The following is a 21,760-nucleotide window of genomic DNA, read 5'->3' as shown; positions in this document are numbered from 1 at the left end:
TAAATTTAAGGACAGCTAGATATTCCCACCCTTGTTCATAATCATTTGAACAATTAAAGATGGTGCTTTTTTTCCATACCCAAGACCAAACACGACTTGTGGGAGTCTACAATTCCTTGCTTTTGGATTTCATTACAGATGTATGCCTTGATGTTAGAAAAGGAAGCTTTGTGTTTGAGGAGCACCCTTCAGAAGTTTACAGAAACATGGCATCCTACTGACTCCCTGCAGTTCTTTAAAGTCAAAGCAGTCTGTCAGCATATAAACTGTTGACTTTAAAGAAAGTAATAAATCTTAAACAACTCTTGTTTTTCAGCCATTTAGCAAATTGAAGTAATTTTGTTAATCTTAACTGGACTAATGCAGTAAGAGGGTTTATCTGATCCAATGTTAGACAGTGAGAACTAAGGTTGAGTCTTGTAATACGTGTTATTTCAATTTTAACTTGCACTCGATAATATTAAACTCTTTAGGTGGACTTTTATTGATCTGGAACTGTAAGCTTCAGGCAATGGTGTGGATTAAGTTTTGTTTTTTCTATCGCTGCTATAATAATACTTGATACAATTAGGAACCATGTTGCCAGTAGAAACTCTCACACTGACTCTGAGGTAAACTGTTTCTGTAAAGTACTAGTTTACGCCCCGGCAGCTGGAATATTATTAGAACATATACATCTTCCTTTTGACAGTGGGGAATCTCGCACACTGTCAGGAGGGAAAGTAGTTCAGATGCTCTAGCTTATTTTGAAAGATTACAAGTGAAATATGCAGCCCTCTGGGAGTGCCAGCATTTCTTCTCCACGCTATGTCGGCCATTATGTTCCAAACACTGACCCGGGGGCTCTGGAGAGAGAGGCTCGCTGTTTGCAGAGCACTGATGCAGCAGGCGGCCCACAGAGTCTCATCTGCCCAGTGACTCACCACCTTCTGTAGATGCACATTGTCACTACCTCCAATTAAAAACAAGCCAATGAATTATTTAGGACCCTCTGCGGTGCTGACCTCTGTGCTGGTAAAACGGAAACTAAAAGGACAAAACTGCCGCAGGTTACTCCAAAGACTAGAGCTATCACTTCTGGTTAATGTATTCTGCATAAAGCAGATTGCTTTCAAATGGTAGAGGAATGATATTTAGAACTCAAAACTATACTAGAATAGAACTGAAAAAAAAGTTTTTGAATATTGGACGCAACTACTTTGATCTGAAACTACATTTCTGCATCTTTGATGAATGTATGTTTCAAAGCTTAGAGTTAATCATGTTAAAATATATTCACCTGAAATGCATTTTTTTCAACATTCTGAATAGCTTTTCTTTATCTTTTTTTTTTTTTCTCCAGGAGTTGGAAAATTTAAGGAGGCAGGCAGAGATTATCCCTCAGTTGATGGGAGAGTGTGAGAGCATCACTGCAAAACTGAAGGTATGTTGAAAGCTCAAAGTGACAATCCTGTTACCTTTCTTAGCCTCATGGTAAAGCTGAATAAACAGGTGAGCCTGGGGAGCGGTGCAGGCCTTGAACACATGAGAATGTGAGGCTGTATGTAGCCCTTTCAGAGAGTTTCTATTCATCATTCTCCTCAAGGGCTGGTGACACTACATTCCTATCAGATGTCTCACCAGCACACATTGTCGTTACTTCATTTGTTAATGAAGGTCTGCACCCAGCAGAGCACTGAATGGATTATGGCTTTTTGAAAAGCTTTTTTTATTATTTTTTTAATTTAAAAGAGCTGCAATATTATCGGGATACTCTAGTTTTCTAGTGGAACAGTAGATAAAATGATTGGAGTGCTTCCAGAGGTTTTTATAAAGCTTTGATGATTAGTTCTTATAACACTTCAGGAGTTGCATGGGCTGTGCCTCTTAAACATATTAATCCTAAAACAATGCAGGTACATGAAGTCTTGAGAACAACGAGTTTTACTTTCAGTGAGACTTTCTGTGAAACTGGAAGAGCCAGGCTCACTGATGACAGCAACAGGCATGAGCCTGTTGATAGCTGAGCTTATTTCACCCCGCGCTGGCCGACCCACAGTCCAAACAATCAAGAATGTGGTGCCTTTCGTTCACAAAGTGGAGGAGAGTAAAACCAACAGTGGCATTCCTGTAGTTCCTGCAGCTCCAACATCACACAAACTTTACTGTTGGATTTCATTCTGCCCGCTGGATGGAGAATTGTGGCTGGAACTGTTCATCTAACCTGACAACATGCATAAACTTTGGGATTCCCAGATGTCATCTGTCTCTCAACTCTGGCAGTCTTAATTAACAAAAGAAATCGCTTGAGCGCATCAAAGTTATAATTATAAAGTGTCTTTCTATTGGGCTGCAGTTTGGAGCTCCTCTCTATTTAAAGATGACCTCCTCATGAGCAGATCAGGTTTCAGGAGTCAGCTGTAGGATGCAGTCATGCAGACGTCGGGCCCATTTGGCAACCTCTATTTTAATCTCCTCCCTTCAAAAGTATCTGTGGCATTGATGTGTTGCCCATTAGTCAGAGAAACATACTTGCACAACCATCCTTACCCAGAAAACATGAGTCCTTCCTGATACTGTACTTTTCAGATAAAAGAAAATTGGCATTTCATTCTTTTATTGTACTGAGGACTTCTGCACTTTTTTATACATACCTACTGTGTCTTGGAAAGGTTTTAGGCAGCTTTCATGTTGTGTCAGGGTACAGCTGTGAACTCTTGAGCAGCCAGACCGACACAAGTTTTCACATTTTTCACGTCTGGTCAGATGAGACAGAGTTTCAACTTTGAAATGAATTCAGAACAATAAATGTGGAGGAAAACAACCCTGCAAATCACTCTGCTTCACATGGTGGAGGCATCATCATACCATCTAACAAGTTTTCATTTATGATGCCTAAAGTTCTGCAATATAAAAAAAAAAAAACACAATAAAAAAGCTTTTGTCTGCAGAGAGGTATGTAGATTTCTGAGACTGATTTAAATGATAAAAGAGAAATATTCCCCAAGCAGGTTTAATCAATGGATCTTTTTGTCACATTCGGACTTTTCCTTCTCTAATCTAACCCCATTAACATCTGCCCTGCAGACTGCAGAGTCAAAGAACAAGGAGCTGGAAGGGAAGGTGGAGGGTCTTCAGATGGACGTCAACGACAGTCGACAGAAACAGGGAAACATGAAGGGCGAGCTGAAGAAGTTCATGGATATCCTGGATGGAAAGCTGGATGAGCTGCACGAGTTCAGACAGGGACTCTCTAAGCTCGGTGTCGATAACTGAGAAAAGTGCTGCTGAGCTGAAAGGGCGAGAGGTCTGGCATGAAGGATTCAGTAAAATGTCTCTTGAGGACAAAAACTATGCGGCACCTACTCCCCCAAAGTGATGTCCTCTTTGAATTGATCATCTTTTAATAACACAACTTTATGGGGGGGAGGGATTGAGTTCTTGGCAGACTTTAAAAGAAGAAAGAAGGCCAGCAAGTCTAACAAAATGGTGACATTTTTTGGGTGCTGGCTTTGAAACTACTCCCACTCACACTGAGTTTACTCATCTGTTTCAGTGGGGGTAAAGCGGCTTAAAAAGCTGGTGGTGGGTTCTTAGATTCTGTCCATCTCTCTGTTCTAAAGGCTGCAGAACGTCTCTATAAGCTGCATAAGGTGGGACTTTGAAGGGCTAAAATAAAAAGACAGCAGAATTAAACTAATAATTAGTGGTAAAAAAGGTGCCCCTCCCCTTCAGATCTGAAGTCCTCTACAGACTGTCCTTGCTGCTGCCTCTTGTGTATCTCAGGTGTGTTAGAAGACAGTTTGTATACATTCAATTATATGCACATAAACATAATAAATGGCCGTGACACAAAGTGCCTCCAGGTAAGTTTAAATCTCCCTGGAAAGGAAAACAGGCCAACCAGTGACCACCCCCATAATGACACGATTATTTCTGTTATATAACATCAAGATAAGTTCTCCCATTTAAACAAATGGATCATCCTGTCCTGAGTTGTTCGCTTGAAAAAGTATGGAAATGATCCTTAAAGGAGATTTCAGCAGGATCTTTATTGTAGAGATGCTTTATATTATATTTGCATAAAGAAGGAAAACTCAGGATCTTTCCTTCCAAATTGACAATAACCCATTATCCGCCATGGGTGTAGTGTTAAAAGAGCGTTTGCGTGCATTAGTGTGAACAGACCTGCACGTGTCCGATAAGTTCTTCCTGACGTTAGGTTTTTTTTTCATGGTGGTGGTTATTTAATTTGTATTTTTCCTGAATGAGGTTTATGGTGCTGCTTGACAGGTGAATCATGTGAAAGTGTACTTCACTCAAAACATTTGGTTGGAACAAGCCTTTTTTTTTTTGTTTCTGCTTAAAACGTCTTTGCTTTTAGTCTTGTATGTTTATTTTTGGTGCCTCTCTACAACTAGTATTTCCAGACCAGGCTAATAATGCTTGATCTGTTGTTCAGATGTAGGATAATGTGTAAAAGTTATACCAAACTCTGAGGATTTAAAGGTTTTCATAAGACTGTGTTGCAGCTGCTTTTGGGAAGTCAATTTTGAGACCATATGTTTGCAATCAAAGTAAAATATTTACCCAGTAATAATATTACACTGGACTATTTTTCATGACTCTTTAGATCTGTCCTAACTCTGAGATATTTATCAAAGGGACTTTTTTTAAAGTGTTTTCCCTGTTTGTAACTCACCTGAGTCATTATGATTCTTCCTGTTGAACCAATGCCTCTTGTGCACTTTTGTGATTCTTGTCCAATACTGTACCTAGAGAACTGAAACTGGTAAAGTCTAGTTTAATTACACTGCTGAGTGAGTGTCTTTTTCTCCTGCTCTCCGGTGTGACGAGATGGGAGCTTTTAAATGTGTTTGTGTGTGAAAGAAATGGCTAAATCCTCCTCAAATTAAAACAGTCCTTTTTTTTTCCCTGGATGAGAAGTCCTCAGGAGGAGGAACACTTGGAGCAAAGGGCTGTCGAGGCTCTACCACCGCCTGTCTCCTCCTCTGTTGATTTACATGGAGCCAAACATGGTGCTAATCATAACGGAGACCTACATGTGCAAAGCAGCTGACATGTCTGTGTGGAGATGAGACCAAACACATTCTGGGGACTGACGGGGGAAGGGAAACACATGAAACATCATCACAGTACTGCTGCAGTGAATCAGAGGACGTGTTGCCTTGGCAACTCAATCCTACTCAACTTTTTTTTGTATATAAAAGTGGCACTCAGTGTAAAAATAATCAATATGCGGATAAACTATGAATTTTCTGTCAAGTCTTACTTATGCAAGAAGCAGGGTTTTTTTTTTTTTTTTTTTTTACAACAAAACTATTAACTAGTCCTATTTTTAAAAATAAATCCAGTTATTTTAATCAACAAATACAAAAAAACTAATTGATATAAACTAAACGATTCTGCAGTATTAAAAATACAATAGTTCAAACTGACACCTCAAGTTCTTATAACCGCATATATTAAGTGTGGCACAAATAAAGTGAATTTAGTGCAGCAGAACCTAATGAACTGGATCAATACGCCAGGCCTCATGAGAAACGGTCGTTTCCATGATTTGCCTTGATGCAGACTGAACGTCAATTCCCATTTTTTGAAAAATGAGACGTTGGAATCTCAGAATGGTGTTTTTCTTTAGATAGCTCATCAAATCTGACTGAAATTGAAGTTGGAACAAACATTTTTACACCAAAACCTAATGCCAGTCCAGAGTTAAAGCAGCATTTCTCTCTTGTCTGCCGTTTGTCTCTGCGAGGCTCATTGTGTGACTGGTGGTGAGTGGGCGACTCGGTGAAACATCATTAAGACACTATGCTGCTCGGTAAATGTGTGAGAGACAGAAAAACCTAGCACTGCGGGCCATTACAACCAAGACTTGCTGTTACCATAGTAACAGGCTGAGGAATTTCACATTGATGCAAAATTGGCTTGGTTTTGTCAGCAGTACCTGCTGTCTGGGTCCCTTGAGATGCGTGACCTGGTTGTTCCCCACAGAAAAAAAACCACAGATCCCTCCCACCCCAGACTAAAGAGGATGAAAGGATCTCCACCAACAGCTGTTCTTTGACTTTTACACAGCTGAAAACAGCCACAGCTGTCTGGATGGAGAGCTCTCTATGACTCATTAAGGTGGGCGAAAAGTCTCCTGGAGCGCAGTCATCAGGGTTTACCTGCTCTTGCTTTGAAACCTCTGTAGAGCACGTTTAAGCAGAGGGGATGTTGATCCAGGTACAGCGAGTCTGTGCAGATCAGGGGTCACAAGGAGCAAACACAACAGCAGATACCTCAGTCCAGCAAGCTTTGAATTAAAGCTAAATCTGCAATGATTTATGTTGATTACATTTTTATTAAAACAGTGGTGCATATATGTTTTTCAGTGCAGTTATTACCAGCTCATTTAACAGGCTTTTTATTCACTCTGCACTCTTTAATGCTGTTTACCAGAAATCAATTCAGACCAAGGCTGAGAGGATAGGACGTTTCTTCATTTAACAGAATTCATTATAAAGTTATCTTGCACTCTTAATCGATCGCTTCCTTTCTTTTGGCAACATGAGGAAAGAAATGGATTTATTTCTAGACAAGTTCTAACCAGTTACATTTTTGACAAGACAGGAGCTTCTAGTACAAACAACGCTGAAGGCTTTACCAGTATACACTGTAAACATCATTGCTTTTCAAAGCAAACAGCCACTGGGTTAAGTTAAGAAAATTAAGTCTTTATTACATTCAATAGGATAAGATTCTGAAATAAGAGAGGAATCAGTTTCTTGGTGCAGAACAGGCTTCCCCCATTGAGCAGCAGCCTAACAGAAGGCGTTCAGGCAGCTAGGATTCAATCATTAACTGATTTGGTTCTGACTCTGCTTTATAATACAGACCATCCCATTTAGCCTTTCACTTTGAGACGTCTCCAAAACAGAAAAGGTTTTCAGAGGAGATTAAATCCTGATTCTGTCACTTGATACTTAGTCGGATCAGAGCTGTTTTTGATCTCTTACATTTAAGTGCTACTTTATGACGACCGACGGGATTAGAGTTTGACAGCTCAGACAAACTAAAGCGTTTAAGTAAACTAAACTAAAGCGGAAGAAGGCGTAATCCTGTCCTCGTCAGAAGAAGCAGCATTTTTTAGGGGTTGGGGGGGTGAAAACTCAAGCTCTAGTTTTTAACCGTTAAGGACACAGAGCGGGGGGGTGGGGTCAACAGGCTCTGGTCTCAGCTGTCCCACTCTGTGTTCTGCGAGTCGTTGTCACCTTCGTCCTCATCGTCTGAGTCTGCTGCCACCTTCTTCATCCTCATCATGGCGGCTTTAATGCTGCGCTCCAGGTCATTGTCTGTGCCGCTCTGGACTTCCTCCCGTGTGGCGACCACCTTCAACACAAAGAGGCACAATGTGGCCCGTTCCTACACAACAATTATCAGTGCAACTCAGATCTACTATTTTACAGTTCAAGATGCTGATTCCGTTCATAAAAAACTGGAAACTAAAGTGAATGTTTCACCTTTAATGGAAGCTTTTGAGTTGGGCTCATAATATTCATAACAATTTTAATAGAGAATGATTTAAACCACATGTATTTGTTATCAGCTGTTTTACAGCAGCAATATTTCTGTAGAGTCCTACAGTTTGCGTTAGCAAGGCTTTTGACTCATTGCCCTGATGAGTGTGCAACTAAACTACTATGATGTAAAACCTACATTTTTTACTGTTTTAACTACAAATGTTACAATTAAGAGCATTGCTCTTATTTTAAAGGTTAAAGTAGCAACTGTTGCTATTATTGAGGGCCAACCTAGACACTTATTCTATGAATATATTTATGATAAACTAGAAATGTACTGTTTAGTCCTCTCTAATATTAGATATTGAAACTTAGCAACTGACCTATAGCCACCATAGTGACAAGTAAAACTTTGTTTTCACTATGAAAATTATCTTTAGCAGAACAATCAAAAACGAGAAATGCCTTTTAGGTTTAGTCTGATAATTAAAATACAAGTTGCAATTCCTGAAAACATATCTGTTTTACAGAAACTTAGCAAAGCACTGTAACTTTTGGAAATAAACACTTTGCTCCATCATGTTTGAGTAAAGCATGGATCATAAACCAAAGCAGTCATCTCTGATCACAATAATACCACCAATTATCATAAGATTTCAAGTGCATATATCACCCATACTCGTTAGTAAAAGCGAGTTCCGACCAAATTGTTCAGTGGTTTAGCTGAAATAGTCATTTCATATAGTTCTGCAACAGAACAGTCCCAGCTGTGAAATTTAATCTGGTAAAGGATCTGAGAGTAAACCAAAAGCTGTTATTCCTGAGTGTTAAGGAAGTGTAAAATGTTTTTAAGGAAATACACACCATTCTGCATAGTTTTCCCCTTTGATTATTCCAACAATGCTTTCTAGGAAAGATAACAGCTAAGCTGTATAGCAATGTTTAACGCTGTCAGATTTGACTGACTTTGATTAATTATTGAGTTACTGAAGTTTCTAACCTTCTTCAATGTGACTCCCTGTCGGATGGCGGACAACAGATTGCTCCTCGCGTCCTGCCCAGAATTGGCCCTGGCATCCGGGACCTTTCTGAGTTTAATCTGCCCGCGTTGGAGGGAAGCCAACACTTCATCCATAGTTCCTGCAAAAAAAGAAATGCATGAATAGATAAAAGATAGAAAAACAAAGCAAAATCTAGTACTGGAATGCATTATTGGGCAACTTTGAATACCATTTTCTTCAGCTGTTAATAAAAATAAAAAAAAGGCACAGAGATTTAAAAAAATTTTTTAAAGGTGAGACTTCCAAATGGAGTCCTTTTATGAATCAAATAGTTTTAGAAAATAAGTAAAATAAGAAATCTGTGCTTGACTAGCTGAAGGTGTGCAAGAACAGGACAGCAACTGAGGTAAGAAGCCTTGTCTCTCCTCATGGGAAACATGGAGAATATAGGGCAGGACAGAATGTGCAAACACACACACCACACACACGCTTTCCTTAAAACAAACAACTGTACCAGCATTGGGGAGATGTTACATCACCTGCTCCATACCCACCGGCTTTTTCTCAAAGCTTTCTGTGCTTATATTTTCAATGCACGCTCCCCTTCAAAGTCTGAATTATGTGGTGTGCTTCAGTCTCACCTATATTCTGTTTGAGCGTGTTCTTGGCTGGAAATGGAGGCTCCTCTTTTTCACTGAGAGCCATCGGCATATCCTTAGGGGAAGGTGCAGCTTGGACAGGAAGAGGTGCTATAGCAGGAGGAGGCGGCGGTGGTGGAAGAGGTGGCGGTGGAGGTGGTGGTGGAGGAGGAGGTGCAGTGGGACAGGTTAATGTTGGCGGACGTGGTGTAGAGAATATCTGAACAGGGATATCTTTAGACTGCTGTTTTTTGGAGGTTTTGTTGCTCCTTGGTGCCGGACGGATGGAGGAAGGTTCTTCAGGAGAGGCAGAAGGTGAGAGGCTGATGATAGACAATGGCTGGGAGGGACAGGACACTTCAGAAGGAGACCTCCTGGAATGAGGAGTCTTCAGGATGTACTGACCCTGACGCTTCTAGAAAGAATATTACAATACAACAGTAAAAAATAATGAAAATGCACTGCAAACAAATGACAAATCATCTCTTTCTATGCCTCTCTGTTGCCTGGGGTTAAATTAATCCAGAGGAAAAGTGGTCATTTAAAAAACATAATATAACTGAAGTAATGAACAATCTCTATAGTTCTCCATTATTATTGAAAATAATTTCTGTTATGCTAACTGACCAAATTCAAAATAAATGCTTTTTTTTTGTAAATATGGATTTACAATAGGTGTCAACAGGAAGCATTAGGAACCTACATACAGTTTTTTCTCTTTTTAATAAAGGAGGATCTCCAGGAGAAAGAAGGCGGAGCCTGACCTCTCTAAAGGCTCGTAATCTGCTCAGGGTCTTCTCCCGCTCTTCGTCCACCCACTGCTTCCTCCTCTGCTCCTCCTCTTTCTTCTTCTCCCGTTTCTGCAGACGACAGAGGGAGACATTGAGAACTATTGAAGGAAAAAAAAACTAAGTCCGCTACCTCGACGGCGTTGGGAGGGTTTGTGTGGGCTGTCTGGTTGCTGTGGTGACGTACCAGGTGAACCTGATGATGCTGGCTGAAAAGGATGGAGCTCTGCTTGGCTGCCAGCTGCTTCTGCTCCTGGGCCTCCATGCACTGATCCTGAAGACACACACACACGATATCTAAAGCCACTTTATGTTTTATGTTCAAAATAATAGCAACCTAAAATTAAAAAGCATTTGGTTGAAACTATTTCGCTAAATAACAGTTATCCAGTTGTTGCAGTAAGAGAAGACCAGTTTGTAATTATTTAGGGATGGAATCAGCAACTCTTGTAGATCTTGGGAATTGGGCATTCCTGCCTGGTAAGCGTACCGTAATAAAAAGAGACGTCCCAAACGTTGCTCACATGGATGGCGTACTTTGATCAAAAAGGCAATTGGAGATAGGAACAGCAGAGGGAAAAGAAAATTTCAGGGGGGAAGCATGGAGGAGGAAGAAATAATTCTTTGGGGAAGTTTTTTCTGCAAAGGAACAGGAGGATTGCACTGTGATGAGGATGGATGGAGCCACATGGGGAGAGACCTTAACCAACAACCTCAGAAAGAGCATTGAAGATGGGTTGCGGATTTGTTTTTCCGATGCGTCATGAAATAAAACGCTTGAAAACCAAGCAATGACATTTTTATTTTTTTAAGATTTCTGTTTTAATTGAAGAGTACATATGATAAAATCTGAAAACTTTAAATGCTTTTTAAGAGGAAAAAAAAAAAGAAAAACACTTACACTGCAAACTAAATGAATCAAAGCATAGCTGAAGTGGAAAAGACTGAGCCTCAGATGGTTGAAAAAGGCCTATAAGCACTGTAAACATTAGAGGACAGCCGTGTGGAGCCAATCATCAGTATGATGCCCTTAACAAGTCACAATGCTGGAAAAAATGCCTACAATGTGTCAGAAAACCATGATTGACAGAGACTTAGCATAACCTGCTAACAGTATGAATGTTGCTTTGGGTATGAAGGCCACAGGGGGTTCGTCACATAACTCTACACTATGAAGCATGGGGGCTCAGCCATCATGCAATAGGAAGGTCTACTTTAGTTCACTTTGAGGGCTTTTCATTGCTACCAGCTGTCATGGAAATAATTTCTACTTTAAATAACTTGAAGAAATCATGATGCATATAATGACTCCATAAAGCTGAAATCCATAATAAAAACCAACTGCTCTATCATCCAGATTAAAGGTTTGTATTTTTACCCTTAAGAAACGCTAAGTGACAAAAAATATATTTTTCTGTTAAATTAACACACAGGTAGCAAAAAAAAAAAAAAAAAAAACTGGGCTGCAGCGTGTTCCACACCTTTTTGTTGCGTAGATAAGCCCTCCGAGCACAGATGTTTCCCCTCTTGGTCTCCAGGCTCTGCAGGCGTCTTCTAAGCTGACGGATTAGTGGAGTTTCAGCCTGTTGAAATGCTGTGTGGACCATGCTATGCAGCTCCTCTGGATCTTCACAGACATCGTAGTAAACCACCTCCTCCTTCAGCTCTGAAACAAACACACCTTCATACAACACCACTATATGCTACAGAATTACCTGTCTTTATAATGATATTAAAAATATCTCTCTCTCTGTCCCTTGTAAGGAAGTCCTTTCTATTAAATCCTCCATAAAGTCAGACAATTTATTTCGTAAGATTCATTTTTTTTTCTGACACATCTTTCATATGAATGTTCAAGGTCGCACAGCTGTTTCAGTTTAGAAAATCTGGAATCCATTGAGAGGGTAAAAATACAGGTGGACAAACACAGCGTGTTAATACTGCACACACATCTTAGAGGCAAACAACCCCATGTCCCTAAAGGAGCAATTAGAGCAATATTTATATAAACATAGTCCACCAATTCCCCAGGGTGACCCCATAATCAAAGAGCCTTTTCAATGTTTATGTGAAATCTACATATGTATAACATGATTTAGATTTTCCTGCAGCTTTAATATGCAAGTCTGGAGATTTTAGTGCAAAAATAAGCACTTCTGTTTTCTTATCTGCATGTTAAAAAAATACTGAAAATAAAGTATGCAGAAGTTGGTTTCTTATAGGAACCAATTTAGACTTCATTTGAAAATGTAAATCACTTTAACTTGTCTGAGCTAGATTATTTATTGAAAATCACTTCTTTAAATTACAGTGTTTTATCTGTGATGCATTTTTTTTCAGCAAAGAAACAAAATTTAGCTTATAGTTAATTTTTTTTAATCTAAGATCCAGAAAACATGAACAATTTAAGCTACTTCTTTGTTTCCAAAATAGTTTTGGATACAGCAAAGACAAAGATTAGCCATTTAAATCTGAACCACTTCTAAATGTTCTTTCATAGTATTTAAGGATTAAAACAGCATGACAAGGAATTAAGTCTGTAAACTCACAACGGTCACACTAAACAGTTACTATAAATGTTAAAAGGCTGTATAAATACAGGTGCTGGTCATAAAATTAGAATATCATGAAAAAGTAGATTGATTTCAGTAATTCCATTTAAAAAGTGAAACTTGTATATTATATTCATACATTACATACAAACTCATATATTTCAGATGTTTATTTTGTTTAATTTTGATGATTACAAATGACAACAAATGAAAATCTCAAATTCATCATATCAGAAAATTAGAATATTACTGAAGACCAATAAAAACAAAGGATTTATAGAAATGTTGGCCAACTGAAAAGTATGAACATGAAAAGTATGAGCATGTACAGCACTCAGTATTTAGTTGGGCCTCCTTTGGCCTGTATTACTGCAGCAATGCGGCGTGGCATGGAGTCGATCAGTCTGTGGCACTGCTCAGGTGTTATGATAGCCCAGGTTGCTCTAATAGTGGCTTTTAGCTCTTCTGAATTGTTGGGTCTGGTGTATTGCATCTTCTTCTTCACAATACCCCATAGATTTTCTATGGGGTTAAGGTCAGGAGAGTTTGCTGGCCAATTAAGAACAGGGATACCATGGTCCTTCAACCAGGTACTGGTAGCTTTGGCACTGTGTGCAGGTGCCAAGTCCTGTTGGAAAATGAAATCTGCATCTCCAAAAAGTTGGTCAGCTGCAGGAAGCATGAAGTGCTCTAAAACTTCCTGGTATGTGGCTGCGTTGACCCTGGACCTCAGAAAACACAATGGACCAACACCAGCAGATGACATGGCACCCCAAACCATCACTGACTGTGGAAACTTTACACTGGACTTCAAGCAACGTGGATGAAGTGCCTCTCTTCTTTTCCTCCAGACTCTGGGACCTTGATTTCCAAAGGAAATGCAAAATTTACTTTCATCAGAGAACATGACTTTGGACCACTCACCAGCAGTCCAGTCCTGTTTCTCTTTAGCCCAGGCAAGACGCTTCTGACGCTGTCTGTGGTTCAAGAGTGGCTTGACACAAGGAATGCGACAGCAGAAACCCATGTCTTTCATACGTCTGTGTGTGGTGGTTCTTGAAGCACTCACTCCAGCTGCAGTCCACTCTTTGTGAATCTCCCCCACATTTTTGAATGGGTTTTGTTTCACAATCCTCTCCAGGGTGCGGTTATCTCTCTTGCTTGTACACTTTTTTCGACCACATCTTTTCCTTCCCTTCGCCTCTCTATTAATGTGCTTGGACACTGAGCTCTGTGAACAGCCAGCCTCTTTAGCGATGACCTTTTGTGTCTTGCCCTCCTTGTGCAAGGTGTCGATGGTCGTCTTTTGGACAACTGTCAAGTCAGCAGTCTTCCCCATGATTGTGTAGCCTATAGAACTAGACTGAAAGACCATTTAAAGGCTTTTGCAGGTGGTTTGAGTTAATTAGCTGATTAGAGTGTGGCACCAGGGGCCATCAATTTTGAACCTTTTCACAATATTCTAATTTTCTGATATGATGAATTTGAGATTTTCATTTGTTGTCATTTGTAATCATCAAAATTAAACAAAATAAACATCTGAAATATATGAGTTTGTATGTAATGTATGAATATAATATACAAGTTTCACTTTTTAAATGGAATTACTGAAATCAATCTACTTTTTCATGATATTCTAATTTTATGACCAGCACCTGTATAAAGGAATATCGTTATAAGTGGTAAAGGGACACGGTGCTAGTGACCTGACCCTGACCTGCTTGAAAGTAATCACACCCTGAACTCAGTTAAAGGTTTTGCTACCACTGGTGGAACTAACGACATCAAGTGTTCACAAAAACTGGCAAAGTGTGTTTTACATGGAGAGAGGAATGTTTTCACCACTGTTCTTAGAATAATTGTTTCATTTAGCTACATTAGTGGGGTTTCCAACGTGAGAAGTTTGGTTAAGGTCATGCTACAGCATCTTAATATCTTTATATATCTTAATATCTCTTGTGGACTTTGGATCATTGTTGTTGCACCTAATCAGTGGACTTCAGTCATACATTAGTAGCTGAATAATTTCCCTTTAGGATCTACTAAAGGGAATTCCTGGTTTCAGTATTTAAAGTGAATCATTCAGTTCCTGAAATTCAAACTAAGTCCCAACCCATCATGCTACCACTGATGCCTTAGATTTACATCAGATCCTAATAGGATGTGCTTTGCAGCTTATGGCTTACCGAGGACAGCAAACACTATAAATATCTAAAAAATGTAAGTGTGAAAAAAATACAAAAAAAGAGGAAAACATAAAACCAGAAAATATTTTTAGAGCCTGCGCTAGTTCACTTAGAGATTTTTTCTGCAAATGTACTTCTCTCTTATTCAGATTGCAGCGTGTCCATTCTATAAAAATCTTACATACCTTTAATCTGCCGACGCAGAGTGTCTATCTGAGCCACTAGCAGCTGCTCCTCATTTTTCAGGATCTCAAACTTGGCATCATACAGTTCTAGTTGGGTTTCATAGAACTGCAGCTCCAGCTGGTCCACGGTGTCGTGTTTATGATTGTCCTCGAGATCTGCAGATCTCTGGTCAGCTCTCCGGTTCTGGACTCTTCCTGATAAATTCTCCAGCTGCAGAAAAAAAAGAAACAAAACAAGCTTCTTAAATCACCTCTAAAACCTGGGTCACAATTAGCTTTATAGTTTTGTAGCCTTGTTAGCCAGGTCCCCGGTCTAAAACAAAATTACCCAAAATGCAACAGCACTTTCCTGTAAACAGAAAGAGGTTTTATGATGCCCTGTATTATGCCCCAAATGAGGTTGAGTCAAATGTTTTGTTTGCTTTATTGGCAGCTTTTATCAACTTTTTATCTTTACTTGCTTTTATTTTGCCTCTATTTAGTGTTTAATTCATGTATAGCACTTTCAAAAGTTTTTGCATTGAATTGTGCTATACTAATAATCTGACCTTGCCAGTGGGGAGTGGCGGTGTACTGTCAGATGAGAATACCCATAGTCAAAACCCATTTATCCCTTCAATTTTGTATGAAAAACACACTAAACTATCTCAACGGGCATGTATCCCTTTAGTCATGTACAAAAAACCTATTTAATTACTTACTTATTGGTGTTTTTTGAAGCGTATGGCGATCTGACGTTAAATTCGTTTTTTGGGACATGACTAAAGGGATATAAGCCTGTTGAGGTAGTTCAAAGTGTATTTTCCGTACAAAGCTAAAGGTATAAACGCAAATCTGACGTCTTGGGCATGCGTATTGACTATAGGTATGTTGATCTGACAGAACAGCGGCCTGGTGGTTAGGGCATAGAGCTTGGAATCCAGAAGTTCTGAAAGACCTCGAGCCCCACTACCACAGCCTACCACCCCAGGCACCGCACAATAGCAGCCCCCTGCTCTGCTAGGAGATGGGTTAAATGTAGATTGTTCATTTCGTTGCGCAATAATTGTGTCAGTGTATTGACAATAAAACGCTGAAGAAAAAAATTTATATCCCAAATGAGCTCAGTATATTATTAAAATTTCAATATCTGGCTTCTGTGATCGCTTTCGTTTTTTAGAAAAGGTGGTTTTTTGTTGTTGTTTTTTTTGCATGCATTCAAAGATATCTGATTGAGTCTAATCATTTCCCCTGACTGTTAGTTAGATTTCACCATGTTGAGCCATTTCCTGCATCCATTAAATATCCGGACTATTTAACAAGCTTAATCAGATGAATAATGCAGGTGAAGATGCTGTTTCACAACCAAAAAAAACCGGAAAGTAATTGCTCTAATGCACATTTTGATAGGTTATAAGTATAAGTGAACCTGCTGTAGTTTTTTTCCTACATCCAGTGATTCTAACAGGAAAATTGTTCCACACCATTTAGTCACACAACACATTGTTAATATGCAGACACACACAGACACACTCACTTGTTCATGCATGCGAGCAGGTTTTCAGTTTTCAGAGAGGGTTTTATAAATAGATCAAAGAACCTCTGCAGCCAGAGATTCACATCCATTCAGAGTAGAATACCCCAAAAAAACAACAACTCTAAATTGCTTCAGATTTCCAAAGGCTCACATCTATTTCTAGCACCAAGAATTAAGTGCGAAATGTTTTCACCGATTACAGGAGCCCCATGAAAGCTGCTGAAAGACATACCCTCTGTTTGATAGTATCCTTCTTGCGGCTAAGGCACATCTCTGCTGCTCGCATGTGCTGCAAGGTTTCTTTAGCTAAAAGGAAACGTAGTTTCTCTAGTCTGGGAGCTGCAGACGCCCAGGCAGCAGGTCCAAAACGCTTCTTATCCTCCTCCATCTGTTTGACCATAACTGGACATCAACACAAGAACTGTGTCAAAAGGCTAGATCTCACAAAAACATTAGGAAATTTTGTAAACAAACCACTAAAAAGCCTAAAATAAATAAAGTTTGACCCAGAAAATCGAAAATACTTATGTTGGAGATGTGTTTTTCTCAGATCTGATAGCAAAATCTCAGCTAACATATGTGGGGTTTTCAAGGTCACAATGTGAAAACAGATCTACCGGTATCCTTATACTGTAACTCTTCCAAAATTAGCAGCAATGAGGGCAGAGAATATTAAATTCTGACATTATTTATTTCATATGTTATTCCATTAAACCAGAGTTTTACTGAACTGACAGAAAACAGAACGTGGTGTTTTTCCAGCCTAAATGTCAAACTGTTCCACAAACCGATCTGTATGCTGCACAGAGTAGGAGAGCTGGAAAAAAAAAAAGCTTCTGAAGTCATCTTTTCCAAAACAGCAAAAACCGATTAGAATAGAATCTCCAAACCTATAAAACTAAAATCTCATATCCTTTTTTTTGTTTGTTTGTTTTTTACCTGAGTGTAAACCCTTTTGCAGGACAGTTTCAAAAAGTTCAGATTTCTACCAAAGACTAAGCATGGAAGATTTTTTGATTATATTAAAGGTATAGTGGAGGCTGTTCTTTTTCCAGGTGGATCATTAAAATAAGTGGTCCTCTTAATTGTCAATCATTTTGGTGATATGTTTACATAAGGCCATCCTGCGTGCTCGTCTCCATTTTCACTTACTGGTGGTGAGTCTGACATTGTGGAGACATTCTAATCTTCTTTTGGAAAGTAAGCTTGTATGAGAAATGCAAACGAGGAGAAATGGGCCTGTGCACGCTCTTGCATGCGTTTCATAGGCGTTCCCTCTTGGGAGTGGGTATAGGGTTGTGCATGTGCATTTTTATTTTTTAAAAAGAGAGGGTGGGTCTTTTTCTAAAATTCGCTAAAATCCTCCAATATACTTTTAATGAAAGCTTCTCTCATATTACAAAAAAATTTCTTAGAAGAAAGGAGGACTTGTTGTAATATATTACCAAGCCTTCCTCCAAATTAGACTAATGACTTGATCCTTACAAATAACGTATGCAACCAAAAACTTGTACCAGCCAGAGCCTTTGAAGTCTGTGCAAAGTAGGTGACAGTGATGCTCTGAATGGAGGCAACTGCATCCTCTGCTTTCATTCTCCACTCCTCCGCCTCCTTCTCCAGTGCAGTAATTCTCTTGGGACCCAATTCCTCAAACTCCAAAGACTTCTGCAAAGACACACAGAGGTGTAGATCATCACTTTATAGTTCTGATAAAGTGAGATTTGATGTTAAAGAATGGATTTTTTAGCTACTTTACACTGAATTTTGCTTCATCCTAAAACCAGACAGTTACCAGAATCTCCATCTTGTAAAGGCAGGCTAGTTCTCTCATGTCTCTGAAAGGCTGCAACAGGTACTGGAAGAAGCTGGTGGCAACAGTCACCACGTCCTGATAGGCCTCATCTTCCTTCTCATAGATACTCAGCAGCGCTACCATCCCATTAGTAGAACTGTGACTCTGCAGCATCTGGTAAAAAACAAAAAACAAACAAAGATAAAGACACATTCACATTCGTTGATTCTCAGCCTATCTGGCCTATGAATGACCCTGTATGACTTCTCATACCTCAGATGAGAGAGAAAATCTTTGGTGGAGGCTGTTTGTTGTGCTTCAATCGATATCACACACACAGTGGGTGCAGGTCCTTTCAAACAGGATGCGGGAGGCTTAAAGTTATAGCCTTTCAAAGCTATGTAAGGGTGGTTAAATATAGCTAATAAAACAATTCAATTGATTGAGTTCACCTGTGAACAAATATTTATGTAGGCGCAGGTTTCATAAATCCAGACAGATGGAAAAGTCTGTCACTGTCTGACTGAGATGCTGCAGAAGCTTTTTAAGAGGACTGTCATAAAAATTCTGTTGTAAAAAGGACGCAATTATTCTGGTTGTATATAAAAATTTGATAAAAAACACACAGCCCATTTACTGATTTGCTTTTATAAATGAATTAATGGTTTTTTTGGACAAGAATTTTAAGAAAGGAAGCAAAAACAAAAGACTAATCATATCTACACAACAAATAAAAGGCAAAGTAAACAAACAGATATATATCTGCCCTTAGTTGTTGCAATCACAGTCGCCGTCTAGAAAGCCATGTCCCCCCCTCATGCTCCTTTAAACAGCCGTCTATGTTAAATCACTCAAGGATCAGATATGAGTGCCTGTCTTCCAAGTCCAGCTCTCTCAACAGGACTGAGATCTGCTATCTGAAATGCTAATTATAGAACTTACACCTTGTTCCCTTTAGAGCATTTAGCACTGTAGATTTTTCACTATCCCTAATGAAAATAAATCCACACCTCACTGAATATTGAGGCAATCATTCACTTCTTCTTATCATTTTTAACTAGTTTACTAAGTTTTGTAAAACCAAATTTTCACTTTGACATTGAGAACTACTTTCTTTTAAATTCTGGTTCAAAACTTGAAATTATATCAGGCATAATTTCAAGAACAAAAACAATAAAAGGATCAAATATCCAAACAGGCTGATTACTTTTTATAGTGATTGCAAAAAAAGCACCCTGAAACACAAACATGTGCTTTTAATAAGTGTAGCACCTAACGAAGAATAATATATCAGACTATTAGTGTGGATAAAATTGCATTTAGTCTAGTGTTTCAATCGTGTTTATGATCCCTCTCATTCATCAGCTTAAACAACCAACCTCTATGGTGTCCATTTTCTTTTAGTTAACATTTTTATTCAGTCTTTGAAAGCAGGAAAGATCATTCTATCCTGATCTTAGATCTTTCCACCGCCACTGTGGGGCGCTCTTTAAACAGGCAACTGTTTTGCCTGAGAAAACACAGCAAAGTAAACTAAATGTATAAAGTAATACTTATTCTAAAATAACATTTTCCATTAATAAGGCAAAACAACTCAAACATTGTAACAACATATATTTCATTTTTACAGTATTAAAGCCAAAGCGTGGAAATAATTTGACAGATTAACAAATATGTTGTTTGGGGATGGAAACAAGCAAAATATAAACTATTTATTCAGGTCTTTATGCCTATTCAAATTTTTTTTTTTTTTTTACATGCACTACTTAAATTGTAACAAGAGATAGACAAATACATCAGCCAGCTGATATTTTGAGCCAATATTTGCATTTTCTGGCCAATAAGTACATGAGATTAATACTTTTATTAATACTTGCATTGTTGTTCCTTTCACTTGTCATCCTTTGTTAATGTTTTCTTTGATTTGTTGATAATCTTTTATTCTTTTTGTTCAAATTGAGACTTGTGTAATATTTTTGTTATCGTGATGTCGTTTTTTAAATCATAGTGCTCACTGGTCATGCATGAGAAAATGTGGAAAGATGTTGATAAGTTGTAAGATTCTGTTGCAGGAAAGTTAAGATTTTCACAAAACAACATCTGAAGACAAACTTCCCCAGCGGTTAAGGAAAGCTCTACATTTAGCATATGGAAAGCAGAAAGATGAGGGAATTATTTGCTAAAAGCTGAACAATAATAGGAGATTCAGGAACAAAAACAAAATGAGTAAAGCAGGTCTTGATGATAGAAAACAGCTGTTTCACAAAATAGATGCTTAAATATTGGTTGCTACTGTTTTTCTATTCTATATGGAAAGAAAACAAATGGCAGATCAGAAAATCTAATAGAATCAAGTAGAAAATCACTTTATTGTCCCACAATGGGGAAATTGTGGGACAATAAAGGATGATTTAATGATAATCTGTGACTGATCTGCACAGATATGACAGCAGTGCCTCTCCTCACCTCCTTCAGGTGAGTTTTGGCTCTTGACATCTCCTCCTGCATGCTCTTCTTTTTAAACTCCTGCATGTTTTCAAAGTACTCATCAACGTCCCGCTCATCCTGGGTAAATAAAGTTTCCAGGACGATTTTTCTCCCGCAGAGGTCAATGGCTGTGCTGAAGTATTTCTCCAGTTTCCTGCACGGCGCGTCAAAGTCTCTGCGTTCGTCATCCTCTGCACCGGATTTCCGATTCAACAGCAGCAAATCCCAAATGTTACTTTCTTCAAAGTCGGACAAATCCGGGAAGCAGCCCCCCAGGACGTCCGCCACGCATGTGAACTGTTGGTGGACGTGTTTTAGGTCGTTTACGGAGAACAGTCCTGCCCAGCTCATCTGGGGGTCTTCGCCAGCCGAGGGCAGCTCAGCCTTACGTTTCTGTCGCTGTAACGTCCGGTTGTGGCAGGTTACTGCGAACTTCGACTCGATAACGTTCCACTGAACGATGAAACCCAACTTAAAGGGCTCGTGTTCTTCAAAAATGTTACTTTTAACGGCCACCCATCCTTCCAAGCTGTCCAGACGCTCAAACTCTACGCTGTCCATGTTAAAAACAGGACTTTCGCTGTGGCCCCGGTGACGCTGCTAGCTCTGTTTACAACGTCCGCCATTTGTCTGACGGATGATGGCTTCACGTATCACATAAAAGCTCGGAAATTATGAAAGCACATATGATCAGGACTTAAACAATGAAAAATTATTTTTAGCAAACTCATTACTGTCATATGTCATTAAAATATGTACGAGACATATGAAAGGAAGAAAAAAAATACACAAAATATGTGTCATTAATTAGTAGGCGTAATAAATAGACTACGGCATATACAGGTAAAACTGTAATAAAACTTAAATGGACGGATTTAAGACCAATATTAAAGATGAAATAGTGCTAACTCGACACACAGTTAACAAGCAGTTTAATATCTAGATGAAAATCAAATAAAATATTTATTTTGGGATATTAAGGCAAATTCCCGAGGTTTCACGAACGTCCCACAGTATCCTGATTTGAGTTCAACTTTAACCTTTGAATCACATGTTTGGGGATTTCCATATTAAATAATATTTTAAAATTAGTCTTGGTGATTTTTA

General features: G+C 38.9%; 2 protein-coding genes across 3 annotated transcripts in view; one reads left to right on the top strand and one right to left on the bottom strand.

Moving 5' to 3' along the window:
• The window catches only part of homer2 (homer scaffold protein 2), a 35,195-nt gene extending 30,403 nt beyond the window's left edge, over positions 1-4,792 (top strand). For both annotated transcript variants that reach the window (XM_038275015.1, XM_038274931.1), the window contains exons 8-9: positions 1,343-1,423; positions 3,067-4,792. In XM_038275015.1, the coding sequence (XP_038130943.1) occupies positions 1,343-1,423; positions 3,067-3,255 (270 nt within the window). In that variant the 3' untranslated portion in view covers positions 3,256-4,792. The remainder of the gene's footprint in view (positions 1-1,342; positions 1,424-3,066) is intronic.
• A 2,384-nt stretch (positions 4,793-7,176) lies between these two features.
• Positions 7,177-21,298, bottom strand: LOC119776402 (WASP homolog-associated protein with actin, membranes and microtubules). Its single transcript, XM_038274822.1, has 11 exons — positions 20,633-21,298; positions 18,167-18,340; positions 17,889-18,039; positions 16,607-16,776; positions 14,859-15,069; positions 11,417-11,601; positions 10,123-10,209; positions 9,912-10,007; positions 9,151-9,562; positions 8,509-8,648; positions 7,177-7,377 (listed from the first exon to the last, which is right to left on the bottom strand). The coding sequence occupies exons 1-11, from the start codon at positions 21,212-21,214 to the stop codon at positions 7,222-7,224; spliced, it is 2,364 nt and encodes a 787-aa protein (XP_038130750.1). The 5' UTR covers positions 21,215-21,298; the 3' UTR covers positions 7,177-7,221.
• Between the last annotated feature and the right edge of the window lie 462 nt (positions 21,299-21,760).

This window comes from Cyprinodon tularosa, unplaced genomic scaffold (assembly GCF_016077235.1).
Source record: "Cyprinodon tularosa strain WSP-4 unplaced genomic scaffold, ASM1607723v1 ctg1000, whole genome shotgun sequence".
Taxonomy (NCBI): domain Eukaryota; kingdom Metazoa; phylum Chordata; class Actinopteri; order Cyprinodontiformes; family Cyprinodontidae; genus Cyprinodon; species Cyprinodon tularosa.
The sequence above is the reverse complement of the archived record's forward strand: the minus strand, read 5'-3'. Positions and strand labels throughout refer to the sequence as shown.